The sequence below is a fragment of the Coregonus lavaretus genome (genome assembly GCF_964263955.1).
Source record: "Coregonus lavaretus genome assembly, chromosome: 14".
NCBI classification, from domain to species: domain Eukaryota; kingdom Metazoa; phylum Chordata; class Actinopteri; order Salmoniformes; family Salmonidae; genus Coregonus; species Coregonus lavaretus.
In genome coordinates this window covers 15,470,528-15,484,718 of record NC_140001.1, presented here as the reverse complement: position 1 = coordinate 15,484,718, position 14,191 = coordinate 15,470,528, and the positions used below count along the sequence as shown (strand labels likewise).

Genomic DNA, 14,191 nt, shown 5'->3' with positions numbered 1-14,191 from the left:
AACATTTCATCTGGTTGGCAAGCAAATTATAGTATATTGGTTAACTACACAGCTAACGACAAACGTTCCTCAGAACTTTAGAGAACATTCCCTTAAAAGTCTTGTTAGGTCATTAACTAACGTTTTCATAGGAATGTTCCTGTGATGTGCAAGGAATGTTTCCAAGAGACCATTCCCTTAATGTCAACTAGAACTTACCCAGAACGTGGTTCCATGTTCTCAGAACTTAAGATATTAATGTTCTTGACACGTTTCATGGGAACATTGCAAGAACATTCATGTGTCCAGTTTTCTGTGGGTTAGGAAAATATTCCATCAAAGTCCCACCAAACATACATAGAACATTGTTGCCATGTTCTCAGAAGATAAGATATTAATGTTCTAGACACGTTTCATGGGAACATTGCAAGAACATTCATGTGTCCAGTTTTCTGTGGGTTAGGAAAATATTCCATCAAAGTCCCACCAAACATACATAGAACATTGTTGCCATGTTCTCAGAAGATAAGATATTAATGTTCTAGACACGTTTCATGGAAACGTTGCAAGAACATGTATGTGTCCAAATTCTGTAACATGCTTTATTAGGCCTAGAGCCAAAAGATAAGAAGAAAGACTGGCAGCAAATGGTGATATGTATTTAATAGTTGTACAAATATCCAGCAAAGTAAATACAGAGGATGTATACGCTTGTTAACTTTAGCTTCCCAGGCTAGATTGACCAAGAGGAGTTTGGATGGGTTTGCTTACTGGTTTCCTAACAACAGCACTTAGATTTCAATTTGTGATTATAGACCACAGCTTTTATAGAGCACATGTTTTCTGCAGCACTGGTTTTACATAGCACCGGATTTATTTGTTGGCTGGGTTGATGATCTTGCCCATGAAGAGAATACTCTTGGTCTCCCGGTCCGTGACAAAGATCATGAATGGACGGTCGAACTTCAAGACAGGGGTGTGTCGGGAGGAGAGGGGCATAGGGACCACACCTGTGGCAGCTGCTGCGGTCGCTCCAGCCTCATCCACATCCAAGGAGGCTTGGTGCACTGCCTGAAAACAACCACACAATGCAGTCTGATGTTCAGTACATAGGCCTAGTTCACATGGTTCACATAGCGAATACACATAGTATGTTCTAGGGCAGTGATTCTCCCGGGACCCCTGGGGAGCCAGATAGAGCTTTCAGGGGCTCCCTGAAATGTGTCTTCCCTGAATTTATGTCTTTATGAATCACTGAGAGTGAATGGGTTCCCCACCTCTGAGACAGCCACCTTCAGTTCCTCTGATATTCCACTGAAGTCAGCTCTATCACTGAATATGTCCGGCATTCCGATTCCACTCAGGATGTCCTTAAGGGAGTATGTTGTGGTGATGGACAACCTGGGAACATGCACCTGGTATTCCCTAAAGATAAACATGGACAGGAAGAAGGTTTTACTTGCAATGATTGTGATATGTGGTTGTTTTACCCACCCAACGTTTTATTAGTTCTATGAGAGTGATGCTTAATGATTAAGACGGGTTATACCTGGCCCTCTTCCACCTGTGCCACTTGGTGATGTGGTTGTGGCATATGACCTTGTCCAGACTAGCGAGTCCCTTCTCTGGTAGCGCCAGCATCATGGACACTGAGTCGTTGTAGCGGAGATGCAGGATACTGGTGGAGATCTCCTGGTCGTAGTAGACAGAGAACCTCTTCTCCACGCTCATCATCTGGACCGGAACAGTGGTGTTTTCATCCACATGGAATGTGTCCTCCTTCGTGTCTTCAGGGTCAAAGGGTATCTCCCATTTTCCTTGGGAATTAGAAAATCGTAAAACATTTCAGGGTGTGATGTGGTGAGTAAAGGTTACCAGACCAAAAGTGGTTTTCTGAGGGAGACCCAGCAAGATTCAGCAGGCGATACAGCCAAAAGGTACAATGGCATCAATAACACAAACAACACCCAGAGACAAAAAGACATATTGACAGTTAGAAGGAATTACGTGTACACAAGATCTGCATCAATCAAAGACGTGAACTCTACTTCATTTCAAGGACCCTATTACATTTTTTTATTATTGTTATTTTGTCTTATAGTTTGCAATATCCTCTTACCTTTGAAGTAAATGTAGCTGAGGAGGTACATGACAGTGGTTGGGTCCAGATCATTGACTAACTTGTCTATCTTGCCTTTGGTCTTCTCCCCCACGTATGTATTGATTGTATCGATGGCCTTAGCAGTGTTGGTGAAGTCGACTGTGACACCCTCAGAAAGGTAGAAGCGCTTCATGTCCTCGAGGAACTTGGGGCGTGGTGTAAAGGTGTTTTGCAGGAAAAGTGCACTTCCTATGGTCAGGTTCACTCCTTTCTTCTGGTTGAGCCGTGTGAGGATGGTCTGGAAGGTCTGGTCCACCTGTTCTTGGGTCAGTAGGCTGCTGTTGAAGCCCAGACCAGTGAAAAGCTGCTGGTGGGTCTGACCCTTGGCCCCCATGGACAGAGCTGCCAGGGCCAGGGACACACTCAGCGGGGAGAAGAACACGTTCTTGCCCTGGTTGTCAGGCTGAACAACCAGCTGCTTGTACAGGCTGAAAGCAAACTCCCCGTTTCCTTGGATCACTGGTTTAGTGCTGTTGTCACTGGGCTCATGGTGATGATGCCCGTGGTCGTGGTCTCGACCATGGTCGTGGTCTCGACCATGGTCGTGGTCTCGCCTGTCACCATGGTCGCGCCTGTCACCATGGTCGCGGTCGCGCCTGTCACCATGGTCGCGGTCGCGCCTGTCACCATGGTCGCGGTCGCACTCACCACCATGGTCGCGGTCGCGCCCACCACCATGGTCGCGGTCGTGCCCACCACCATGCTCGCGCCCGTGACCGTGGTGGCGGTCACCTCCGTTACCTTTGTGACCTCTGACCTCTCCCGGGCAAAGCACTGCCATAACGATCCACAAACACAGGGCTGTCCTCATGTTGTCAACTATCACAAAGTTTTAAAAAATAGCATTAGTCAATCAATTTGGTTTCGATTCCGCAATAGTCACCACATTTAATGTCACTATCTGGAAGATGTACCGCTATTCAATGGTCATTTCAATTAATGATATAGGCTAAACCCATTGAATCTGGGTACACAACTTGGTAGAACTTTCTGGCCTGTGGCATACTGCATATTGTAAATCATTAATGAGGGTGAGAGAGAAAGGGAGAGCATACTGTTCAATCCTCCAGGATCTGCAGGATAAGAAGAAGAGAACAAACGATGGTGGCCAAATCATTCCTTTTAAATCTACCTGGAAGTGTTACTTTTTCAAACCAGAGTTGTTTGCCACATTGACCAATGAGATAAGATTATACATCATACTTCCATACAGATTACATCAAAATACTTCTGGAAGTATAAGCTTCACATAGATACTACACATGACAGTCACATGTTCAATTTCACCACACATAATTAACAGTCACATTATTACATCACTCTATGCCCCTGAGGTAGACTGGAACATGTCAGGGCTTCTAGAACGTTCCAGTGGAGACAAAGGGAAACAGAGAACACATATTTTGCCAAGAGATGGGGCAGGGTAGTCTACAACAACCTCAGAAAATAGTATTTATTTTATGTAACATTTACACTTTCTTTACTGTTCATCTCAAACCTGCAATTGAACTACACTACATTTTATCTTCCCACATCAGTATTCTCATTCTGTTATGTTCGTATTCTGTGGTCTCCAACACTGGTCCATCAGAGCTACTGGCTTTTCAAACTCTTGTAATTGAATGTTTCCTGAAGTAAATTGGCTCATTCTTAGTCATTCTGGCAATCAAACACATTTTAACTCCTAGTTAAGGTAAATAATGCCTTTAGTTTATCAATTAGTGGGCCTCACAGTCACACCAGACAAATCCAGTGAACCATGTTTGGCAGACTGGTCTCATAGACTAGACGTAACATAGTGAACATAAATCCGGGACCCTCAAATTAGTATGATATGTTACGTTTGGTATGGTTACATAAGATAGAAGGTTACTTAAGGTGAAAGGAAGGTGGGTGTATAACGCAAACGTCTAGCAACCCAAAGGTTGCGTGTTTGAATCTCATCATGGACAACTTTAGCAGTTTAGCTAATTAGCAACTTTGCAACTTCTTACTACGGTTTAGCTACTTTGCAATTACTTAGCATGTTAGCTAACCCTAACCTTAACCCTTTTAGCTAACCCTTCTCCAAACCCTAACCTTAACCCTTTAACCTAACTCCTAATCTTAATGTTAGCCAGCTATTTAACGTTAGCGTTTTCCACCTAGCTAACATTAGCCGCAACAAGTTGGAATTCATAACATATCTTTTACAAATTCGTAACATATTGTACGTTTTGCAAATTCATAAAATTTGTATGAATTGTAATTCGTAACATCTCATACAAATTGTAATTCGTAACATATCATACGAAATGGATGATGGACATCCACAAATTAATACATACCATAGGAAACATAACATATCATACTTAACAAAGTGTCTCTGATTTACATACAGAATAATACGAAATGCTCTGAGACCATGTTATGTTTGGAGACGACCTTTAACAGGGCCTAGTTTCCTGATAGGGGTGGAACTTATGCTTAGGAGTGTTTTAACGATTCATCTTTCCTACAACGGCCAAAGATGTAACGTGCGTTTCCCAAAACACTACGCAGAGAGACCGTTCGCTAAGTGTGTCGTTAGACCATGTTTCGATACTGATAGGTACGAAAGAAAAGCAGCGCTGCTGTCGGATCAGCTTTCCTCATTTAAATCTTACCTTAACATTATTACTCCACACCAGGGGCGGTGTGTTCAATAGGGCGATATGGGCGACGCACTGCCAAACGGGAAAAGGAAGGGATTTTTTTTCTAATCAATTATATCACGGCAACAGTAGTTATCAGTGTTGTAATCTAGACGTCTGATCTGCCACAGTGCCACTAAATGTCCAATCAGGCTAAAGTCGTGCTTCAAATGCCCCCCCCCCCTTTTGGGGCGATATCAGTCAGGTTGAAAATCGCCCAGAAGTCTGTCATAGACTCCCATGTAAAATCTATTTTTTTCAAATATCAGAGCTTTCAATACAATCTCTATGGGTTTCTGAGGGCTTGCACTTACGCGCTTTCGTCATACGTAACATATAACCATGAACGTAACTAAGAAAAGAGCGGGTAGCCTCGTCAATCAATTCACTACTTCTATCAAAATGGCTAGGCTTCAGTGCAACTCGATTGTGTCTTTGAAAGAAGTTCCTTTTTGTCGGCGAACAAATGAAGATAAATTGGCAACGAAACAATTAGGACCTCCCAGACCAAATTTAATAATTCAACAGGTTTCTACTAAAGGGGGGAAGTCCTACACCCGAGGATTTTCCAAAAATTGGTACGAACGAAAAACATGGCTAGCAGGCTGCGATGTAGCTAATGCAGTCTTCTGCTACCCCCTGCTTACTCTTTCACCCTGAAGGCGGCACGGCAGACAGCACCGCTTGGACAGCGACTGGTGTGTAACGGACATGCACCATCTTTCAGGAAAGATTAAGAAACATGAGCTGTCAAAGACTGTCTGCTTTGGGGAGAGTGAACATTCCCACTCAACTGGATGAGGGATACAGGCTAGCTGTCCGCCGCCACAACGATGAGGTTAGTGTTGATAATCACAAGTTTACTGGAGAACTGAAACTGACAAGGCTGACAAGATAGGACCCTTTTGTCCATTGTTATTGGATAGGAACAGAACTTATAACCAGCTCCTGACCTAAATAGATCTTAGCACAACATTTTACTCAACATATCATATTCCATATTCACTATAACAAATATATTTACTACGACATTAGCAAGAACCGCCACATCCTCAGCCGGCTAATCCAGTGTGTGAAGTTTTGCGGAGTGTTTGAGTTAGCTTTGCGAGGCAAAGATGAAACTGAGGGCTCCACCAACCCTGGTAAGCCAACACTTTTGAGATCAGTCAATAAATGCTTCTGGTATTGACTTATATGCTGCCCCTGTCTTCATGTTGTTGCTGGACATATCTTTTTTAAAATGTGTGTAGGTCACCTAAATCATCAGAAAAATTGCCCCCCCTGAGAATTTTTTCAGGAGCCGCCACTGCTCCACACTACTTACAACGGATCAGCTCTTAGAGAGATATTAATACATATGGCAACAAATATTGAGGCGGCTTCTTATGCTCTTAATCACAGATTGGTCACATCATTGCGCACAAGTTGTTACACATGAAATATATTGAGGCAAAAACAGAACTCAGTTGATTGAACATGAAATTGATTTCAATATGATTCAAATATATATGTACATGTAGCCTATTTATAATTTAATGCAGTCATCTCGGTTTTCATTTTAAGCATTTTCTTATCCTTCACTTGTTTGTAATAATTGCAAAGACTTTGGCAACTTTGTATTTCTAGTCAACTTCGTTTGGAAGTTATCGTCTGTCACGATCAGACAGATAAACATCTTGATTCTATGTTTAGCGTAGATCTTTTGTGAATAAAGTCCTCAGAAGGGCAAAAAATCATCTAACGACGCACTTAGCTGTTTTATGAGTGGTCTGAGACAGTAGGTAAATAACAAGCGTTTACAAGTGCAACTTTAGTAAGGAAGGTTTTGGGAAACAGATTGCAGACATAACGATGCTGCTGCGAAGGTTCAAATGATGAACTTTGCCTTAAGATGTTTTTGGGAAAGGGCCCGGTTTCCCGATAGCAATGCAACTCAATATTACAAGTAGGGTTGTAAAGGGAGGGTATATTACTGGAAACTTTCGAAGTTTACCAGTAAAGTACCAGAATTTTGGTATCTTTCAAGAATTTTATGTAATCTATCACAAGACATTTATGGCCTTTTTGGGTAATTCAGATTATCAAAAGTGTCTGTAATTATCTCTGGCTCTCTCTCTGGCCTTATCACATGTAAAATATATGAAATAATTAAATAAGATGATTTAAAAATCAAGCTGTAAAACATTATCCTAAATATAAACCATCAACTTAGTGAATACCATTGGTGTTTAATATGAAGGTTTCAGCATGAAATATCCTTTATTAATTTTTTTTACACACTTTTAGCTGTTCTATGAGTCGTCTGAGGCAGGCGGTAAATAACAAGCTTTTTCAAGTGCAACTTTAGTAATGATCGTTTTGGGAAACAGCTCGAAAATGTAACTATGATCATACGAAGGTTCTAACGATGATCTTAGCCTTAACTTAAGATGCTTTTGGGAAAACGGGCCCAAAGCTATAGAGCCAGTTACCAGTACAAATCTCCCAGTGTAGAGATGGATAGCATTATAGTAGCCTACTCACCCTTCCAGACAGCAGCTTTGGGGTCTTAATCTGTACCGAATTCACTTTATATACTGTGTGTGGTTCATTTGGGATTGATCAGGGGTTGAACTTTGACATGTTTGTTTGGTACTGGCAAGCCCCCATATTTGAAGAATGTAATCATTACCTGCTTAGGGGAGTGCTGACCACACATTTTTTTTCATTTAGGATTGGCAAAGGGCATGACAACTAAAACTTTAAAAACTATATTGGAAATATAACTATTGACATGGGACATTGTCAAAAATACATGTTGGATGACAACACACAGCAAATGATAGAGCAATATTACACAATAGCTGTTGCAGGTTATATGTTGTTCTGTTCTGTTTAGTTATTTTATAGAACTGTGTAATTCATATCCATTGTGCATTTGGTGGTCTGCATGGTTAAACGTATGTCTGGTACATTATAATGTGTAACAATGCAATAGTAAGCTCCTACTTCACTGGCACGCCAAACCACATTTCAGCAACCATTAATTTTTACATTTACATCATTTAGCAGACGCTCTTATCCAGAGCGTGTTACAAATTGGTGCATTCAACTTATGATAGCCAGTGGGACAACCACTTTTTGTTTAAATGGGGGGGGGGGGGGGGGGTAGAAGGATTACTTTATACTATTCCAGGTATTCCTTAAAGAGGTAGGGTTTCAAGTGTCTCCGGAAGGTGGTTAGTGACTCCGCTGTCCTGGCGTCGTGGGGGAGCTTGTTCCACCATTGGGGTGCCAGAGCAGCAAATAGCTTTGACTGGGCTGAGCGGGAACTGTGCTTCCGTAGAGGTTGGGGAGCTAGCAGGCCAGAGGTGGATGAATGCAGTGCCCTCGTTTGGGTGTAGGGTCTGATCAGAGCCTGAAGGTAAGGAGGTGCCATTCCCCTCACTGCTCCGTAGGCAAGCACCATGGTCTTGTAGTAGATGCAAGCCTCAACTGGAAGCCAGTGGAGTGTGCGGAGGAGCGGGGTGACATGAGAGAACTTGGGAAGGTCGAACACCAGACGGGCTGCAGCGTTCTGGCAAGTTGTAGGGGTTTAATGGCACATGCAGGGAGCCCAGCCAACAGCGAGTTGCAGTAATCCAGACGGGAGATGACAAGTGCCTGGATTAGGACCTGTGCCGCTTTCTGTGTAAGGTAGGGTCGTACTCTGCGAATGTTGTAGAGCATGAACCTGCAGGATCGGGTCACCACTTTGATGTTAGCGGAGAACGACAGGGTGTTGTCCAGGGTCACGCCAAGGTTCTTTGCACTCTGGGAGGAGGACACAATGGAGTTGTCAACCGTGATGGCGAGATCATGGAGCGGGCAGTCCTTCCCCGGGAGGAAGAGCAGCTCCGTCTTGCCGAGATTCAGCTTGAGGTGGTGATCCGACATCCACACTGATATGTCTGCCAGATATGCAGAGATGCGATTCGCCACCTGGTTATCAGAAGGGGGAAAGGAGAAAATTAATTGGGTGTTGTCTGCGTAGCAATGATAGGAGAGACCATGTGAGGATATGACAGAGCCAAGTGACTTGGTGTATAGAGAGAATAGGAGAGGGCCTAGAACTGAGCCCTGGGGGACATCAGTGGTGAGAGCACGTGGTGCGGAGACAGATTCTCGCCACGCCACCTGGTAGGAGCGACCTGTCAGGTAGGACGCAATCCAAGAGTGAACAGCACCGGAGATGCCCAACTCGGAGAGGGTGGAGAGGAGGATCTGATGGTTCACAGTATCAAAGGCAGCGGATAGGTCTAGAAGGATAAGAGCAGAGGAGAGAGAGTTAGCTTTAGCAGTGCGGAGAGCCTCCGTGACACAGAGAAGAGCAGTCTCAGTTGAATGACCAGTCTTGAAACCTGACTGGTTTGGATCAAGAAGGTAATTCTGAGAGAGATAGCAGGAGAGTTGGCTGGAGACTGCATGCTCAAGAGTTTTGGAGAGAAAAGAAAGAAGGGATACTGGTCTGTAGTTGTTGACATCGGAGGGATCGAGTGTAGGTTTTTTGAGGAGGGGTGCAACTCTCGCTCTCTTGAAGACGAAAGGGACATGGCCAGCGGTCAAGGATGAGTTGATGAGGGAGGTGAGGTAAGGGAGAAGGTCTCCGGAAATGGTCTGGAGAAGAGAGGAGGGGATAGGGTCAAGCGGGCAGGTTGTTGGGCGGCTGGCCATCACAAGTCGCAAGATTTCATCTGGAGAGAGAGGGGAGAAAGAAGTCAAAGCATAGGGTAGGGCAGTGTGAGCAGGACCAGCGGTGTCATTTGACTTAATAAATGAGGATCGGATGTCGTCAACCTTCTTTTCAAAATGGTTGATGAAGTCATCCACAGAGAGGGAGGAGGGAGGGGTAGGAGGAGGAGGATTCAGCAGGGAGGAGAAGGTGGCAACGAGCTTCCTAGGGTTAGAGGCAGAGGCTTGAAATTTAGAGTGGTAGAAAGTGGCTTTGGCAGCGGAAACAGAGGAAGAGAATGTAGAGAGGAGGGAGTGAAAAGATGACAGGTCCGCAGGGAGTCTAGTTTTCCTCCATTTCCGCTCGGCTGCCCGGAGCCCTCTTCTGTGAGCTCGCAATGAGTCATCAAGCCACAGAGCAGGAGGGGAGGACCGAGCCGGCCGGGAGGATAGGGGACATAGAGAGTCAAAAGATGCAGAAAGGGAGGAGAGGAGGGTTGAGGAGGCAGAATCAGGAGATCGGAGGGAGAAGGATTTACCAGAGGGAAGAGATGATAGGATGGAAGAGGAGAGAGTAGCGGGAGAGAGAGAGCGAAGGTTGCGACGGCACATTACCATCTGAGTAGGGGCAGAGTGAGTAGTGTTGGAGGAGAGCGAGAGAGAAAAGGATACAAAGTAGTGGTCGGAGACTTGGAGGGGAGTTGCAGTGAGATTAGTAGAAGAACAGCAACTAGTAAAGATAAGATCAAGCGTATTGCCTGCCTTGTGAGTAGGGGGGGACGGTGAGAGGGTGAGGTCAAAAGAGGAAAGGAGTGGAAAGAAGGAGGCAGAGAGAAATGAGTCAAAGGCAGATGTAGGGAGGTTAAAGTCACCCAGGACTGTAAGGGGTGAGCCATCCTCAGGAAAGGAACGTATCAAGGCGTCAAGCTCATTGATGAACTCTCCAAGGGAACCTGGAGGGCGATAAATGACAAGGATGTTAAGCTTGAATGGGCTAGTGACTGTGACAGCATGGAATTCAAATGAGGAGATAGACAGATGGGTCAGGGGAAAAAGAGAGAATGTCCACTTGGGAGAGATGAGGATTCCTGTGCCACCGCCGCGCTGGCCAGATGCTCTCGGGGTATGCGAGAACACATGGTTAGACGAGGAAAGAGCAGTAGGAGTAGCAGTGTTTTCTGTGGTAATCCATGTTTCCGTCAGCGCAAAGAAGTCGAGGGACTGGAGGGTAGCATAGGCTGAGATGAACTCTGCCTTGTTGGCCGCAGAACGGCAGTTCCAGAGGCTCCCAGAGACCTGGAACTCCACGTGGGTCATGCGCGCAGGGACCACCAGATTAGAGTGGCAACAGCCACGTGGTGTGAAGCGTTTGCATGGCCTGTGCAGAGAGGAGAGAACAGGGATGGACAGACACATAGTTGACAGGCTACAGAAAAAGGCTACAATAATGCAAAGGAGATCGGAATGAAATGAACTAAATATCTGGGAAAGCGAGAGAGCGGGGCCTCCCTCACTTACGTTTCACTGAAACACTCAAATATAACTCTCCCAACTTCCACTTTAGAAATTATAATTGTTGTAAACTACAGCGGTTCAGTGTTTTCTAGGAATAGACTCTAACTTAGTTTATTCAGCTAGCTAACTTGGTACAGTATTCTTCCGTGAAAACCGTCCAGGGCACCGAATCCTATGACGCCATAGCCAACTAGCATGCCAGCCTCCAATAACACGGTTTAGCACCAATACTTGGTTACAACAAACCACCAGTGTGTTAACACGCCAAGCAGATCATTCGTGTCCGTGTCTAACATTGTGTAAAGTTTTGGGTTAGTTTTGACAGTTTGAGTGAGTACATTGTCAACTTATTCAGCCAGTTAGTTAGCTAGAATAGTTAGCATACTAGCTAGCCATTGCTCTCTGCCAATGAACCAACCCCTCCTCCCACGGCACGAACACACAGAGAGAGCCAAGCTAACGTTAACTAGTCACCCATGTCCCGAATTCCCTTGAACGACTCTGGTTACCAGTATGTAAAAACAAAACACAAATAAATGTAGGTTATAACTTACCCTTAGTAGCTACTGTTAGCCAGTTAAGTGCAAAGCTAGCCACTGAATCGATTCAGCCAGTTCGCGTCTGTCCCAACGGAGAGAAAGCGTCTCCAAATATTAAAGCTAGGTCGTTCCAGCTATTGTTTAGTTAGCTATCCAGGTAGCAACAAGCTAGCTACATTTCGAGTACAGTAGCTACTAACTACCTAACGTTAACGCTTCAGATAATGAGGTTAGAAAAACAGCTCAATGGTAGGTAGCTAGCTGGAATAATTACAGGTCCTCTTAAGCGTGAAATAACATTGGAAACAACTATCCACAGTTGCTAATAGTTACCAGTAGCTACCCGCTAGCTAGCTAGCTTTATTGGTCCAGGTAGTGAGTTAGCTAGCCTCGTGCTTCACCTGGCTCAGCCGAATACAATACTTACCTACAATAATTACCTACAATAACCTACAATAACTACCTAGATAAACTACCTACAATCTAAATACATGGTTTAAGCTTTACTCGACACCATATAAGCCAAGCTTACCTCCCACCAGAGAGATACACAACCTCACCCGACGCTGTCCGCTCAATTAATTACGGCGAAGGCTGAAATTACATTTTTGCATTAACGTATACATTTGTATATTTTTTGGTATTTTGGTCCTTTAATATTTGTACTTTCAAAAAGCTAAATAAAAAATGTCAAAAACTTGATGTAAATGTATATTTTGTTTTGTTTATCATACTACCGTCATACAAAAATCATGAATTTTAACCACATTCAAATGGACATAAATCCATAATTTCCAAGCTCACTACATGTAATCATACATCATTTAAAAGTCCATTTCATAAATATTGTTACAAATTAGACTATATGTAGTACCTTTGAAGAGACCGTGATTGGGTCTAAATAGGTGTTTGACGATTGGTACGCTAAATTCATTGTACTTCTCTTTAATTGCCATTTCCCAAAAGTCAGACTCTTCCCACACGCGAACTAATTTTCCTCAGCTTCAGAAGCATCTGCATTCACCACATGTTGTGGTGTTTTCCTTAGATATATTCTCCAGACTTGTTTAAAAGTGAATTGTGATATGATTAAGGGAAAATATTACCCTATTAGGGTGTGGTGCCTCGCCTTAATGAACTGCCTTGCACTACTCAGGAACATGCATCATTGCATCATACTGTCCACAATTTATTTTAACACTGCAGTATAACAGACAAATACACACTATTAGCGTTAGTCAAAAGAGCAGCTTCCAAAATGCACTGTCTACACTGCTAATAGACTTTGTGGTCAATTTCACCACACATTAACAGTCAATATTACATCACTGTGTGTCCATGAGGTGGACGAGAACATGGCAGGGTTTCTAGACCGTTCATTGGAGACAAATGTAAACAAAAACACATATTTTGCCAAAAGTTGGGGACAGGGCAGTATACAATACCTAAACAAAATATTCTTACTTTTATGAAACATTTACTCTTTTTTTACTGTTAATCTCAAACCTGCAATTGAACTACACTGTATTTTATCTTCAAAAGAGCCAATGCAGCCATTTTTATCTCAATATCAAATAATTTATGTGTAATAATAAAGTAACTTACTGTGATTGTTTTCAATTAAAATTGTAAAAAAAAAGAAACAAAAATAGCTTAGCAGATAGCAATTTCTCAAGCAAGAATTAAGCTAGGACTGTCTGGGAGTAGTCTGAGTGGGGAGGGGAAAACTGAAAACTAGTTCTATATCGTGGAGCTCCGCCCCATAGGGGAGCTCTGCTCCTAGTGGTTTACCCTCTGCCCTAAGGCAGCATCAGCCTGAGACAAAATTATGCACACACCTGCAGCCAATAGGAGTACAGGTGTCCCTATAAGAGGGGATGCCTCCCCTCAATCTGCCTCCCTTTATCTTCAGCGACTGGACTAGACTGAAGAAGCCAAGAAGAGACGAAGAGAAGACTCAGGACGAAGAAAACGCAGTCGATTTTCCAGATCATCGACGTCGTCCTACAATGAGCACACCAAGCTTATCCATAGGGTAAGTATTTAACAAAAGCTCTTTTCAGAGCTCAATGTCGCTGTTCCCCTTGGCGGCTGTCACCCCCCCCCCTCCCCCCGACATATGTTTCGTGGGTCGAGGGACACAGCACGCCAGGGACGGCCTCATTAATCCCCCACTATGCGCCAGCTGCGCCCTCCTTTTTTTGAAGGAGTGGAAGCAGCGTTGGGCATTTTTAGGGAGGATATTCCTCTTGAGGATGTGCTATCAGTGTTAGTCTCAGCTTCAGAGGCATCATCTGAAGGCGCTGACTCAGGAGATGACAGGGCTATTGGGGAATAAATGAATATTCTATTGGAACAATTCATTACACTGACCCAGATGTTTAACACCCCTTTTCCTTCGGGAAATTGTGAGGTCATTACATCCCTGGATGATGACGCCACAGCCTCTCTGTGCTCTGAATTCTCAGGTCTCATTGAGTGGGCTGCTAAACAGCGGGAGATTAAGCTGCCCCCCATTCCCTCCAACCCGGAAGTGGATATGAGGAAGGGCGGCCGTTACTCTCGCTACAGCTTGGCGTCAGACGGCGGCCTCCAGCAGCAAGGGAGCGGGCCTCGCCCCCCCCTGCAGCGCCAGA

At 44.1% G+C, this 14,191-nt stretch overlaps 1 protein-coding gene across 3 annotated transcripts; it reads right to left on the bottom strand.

Annotated features, from left to right (window-relative positions):
• Window positions 1-625: 625 nt before the first annotated feature.
• On the bottom strand, window positions 626-13,255 carry LOC311141166 (alpha-1-antitrypsin-like). 3 transcript variants are annotated; one of them, XM_084176417.1, is made up of 5 exons: window positions 13,161-13,255; window positions 2,099-2,959; window positions 1,529-1,796; window positions 1,257-1,404; window positions 626-1,050 (listed from the first exon to the last, which is right to left on the bottom strand). In XM_084176417.1, the coding sequence occupies exons 2-5, from the start codon at window positions 2,949-2,951 to the stop codon at window positions 853-855; spliced, it is 1,467 nt and encodes a 488-aa protein (XP_084032543.1). In that variant the 5' UTR covers window positions 2,952-2,959; window positions 13,161-13,255; the 3' UTR covers window positions 626-852. The 3 variants fall into 3 exon arrangements, with proteins under 3 accessions (XP_084032543.1, XP_084032542.1, XP_084032541.1); XM_084176416.1 differs by lacking the exon at window positions 13,161-13,255 and adding an exon at window positions 7,336-7,353; XM_084176415.1 differs by lacking the exon at window positions 13,161-13,255 and adding an exon at window positions 3,196-3,214.
• Window positions 13,256-14,191: the final 936 nt, after the last annotated feature.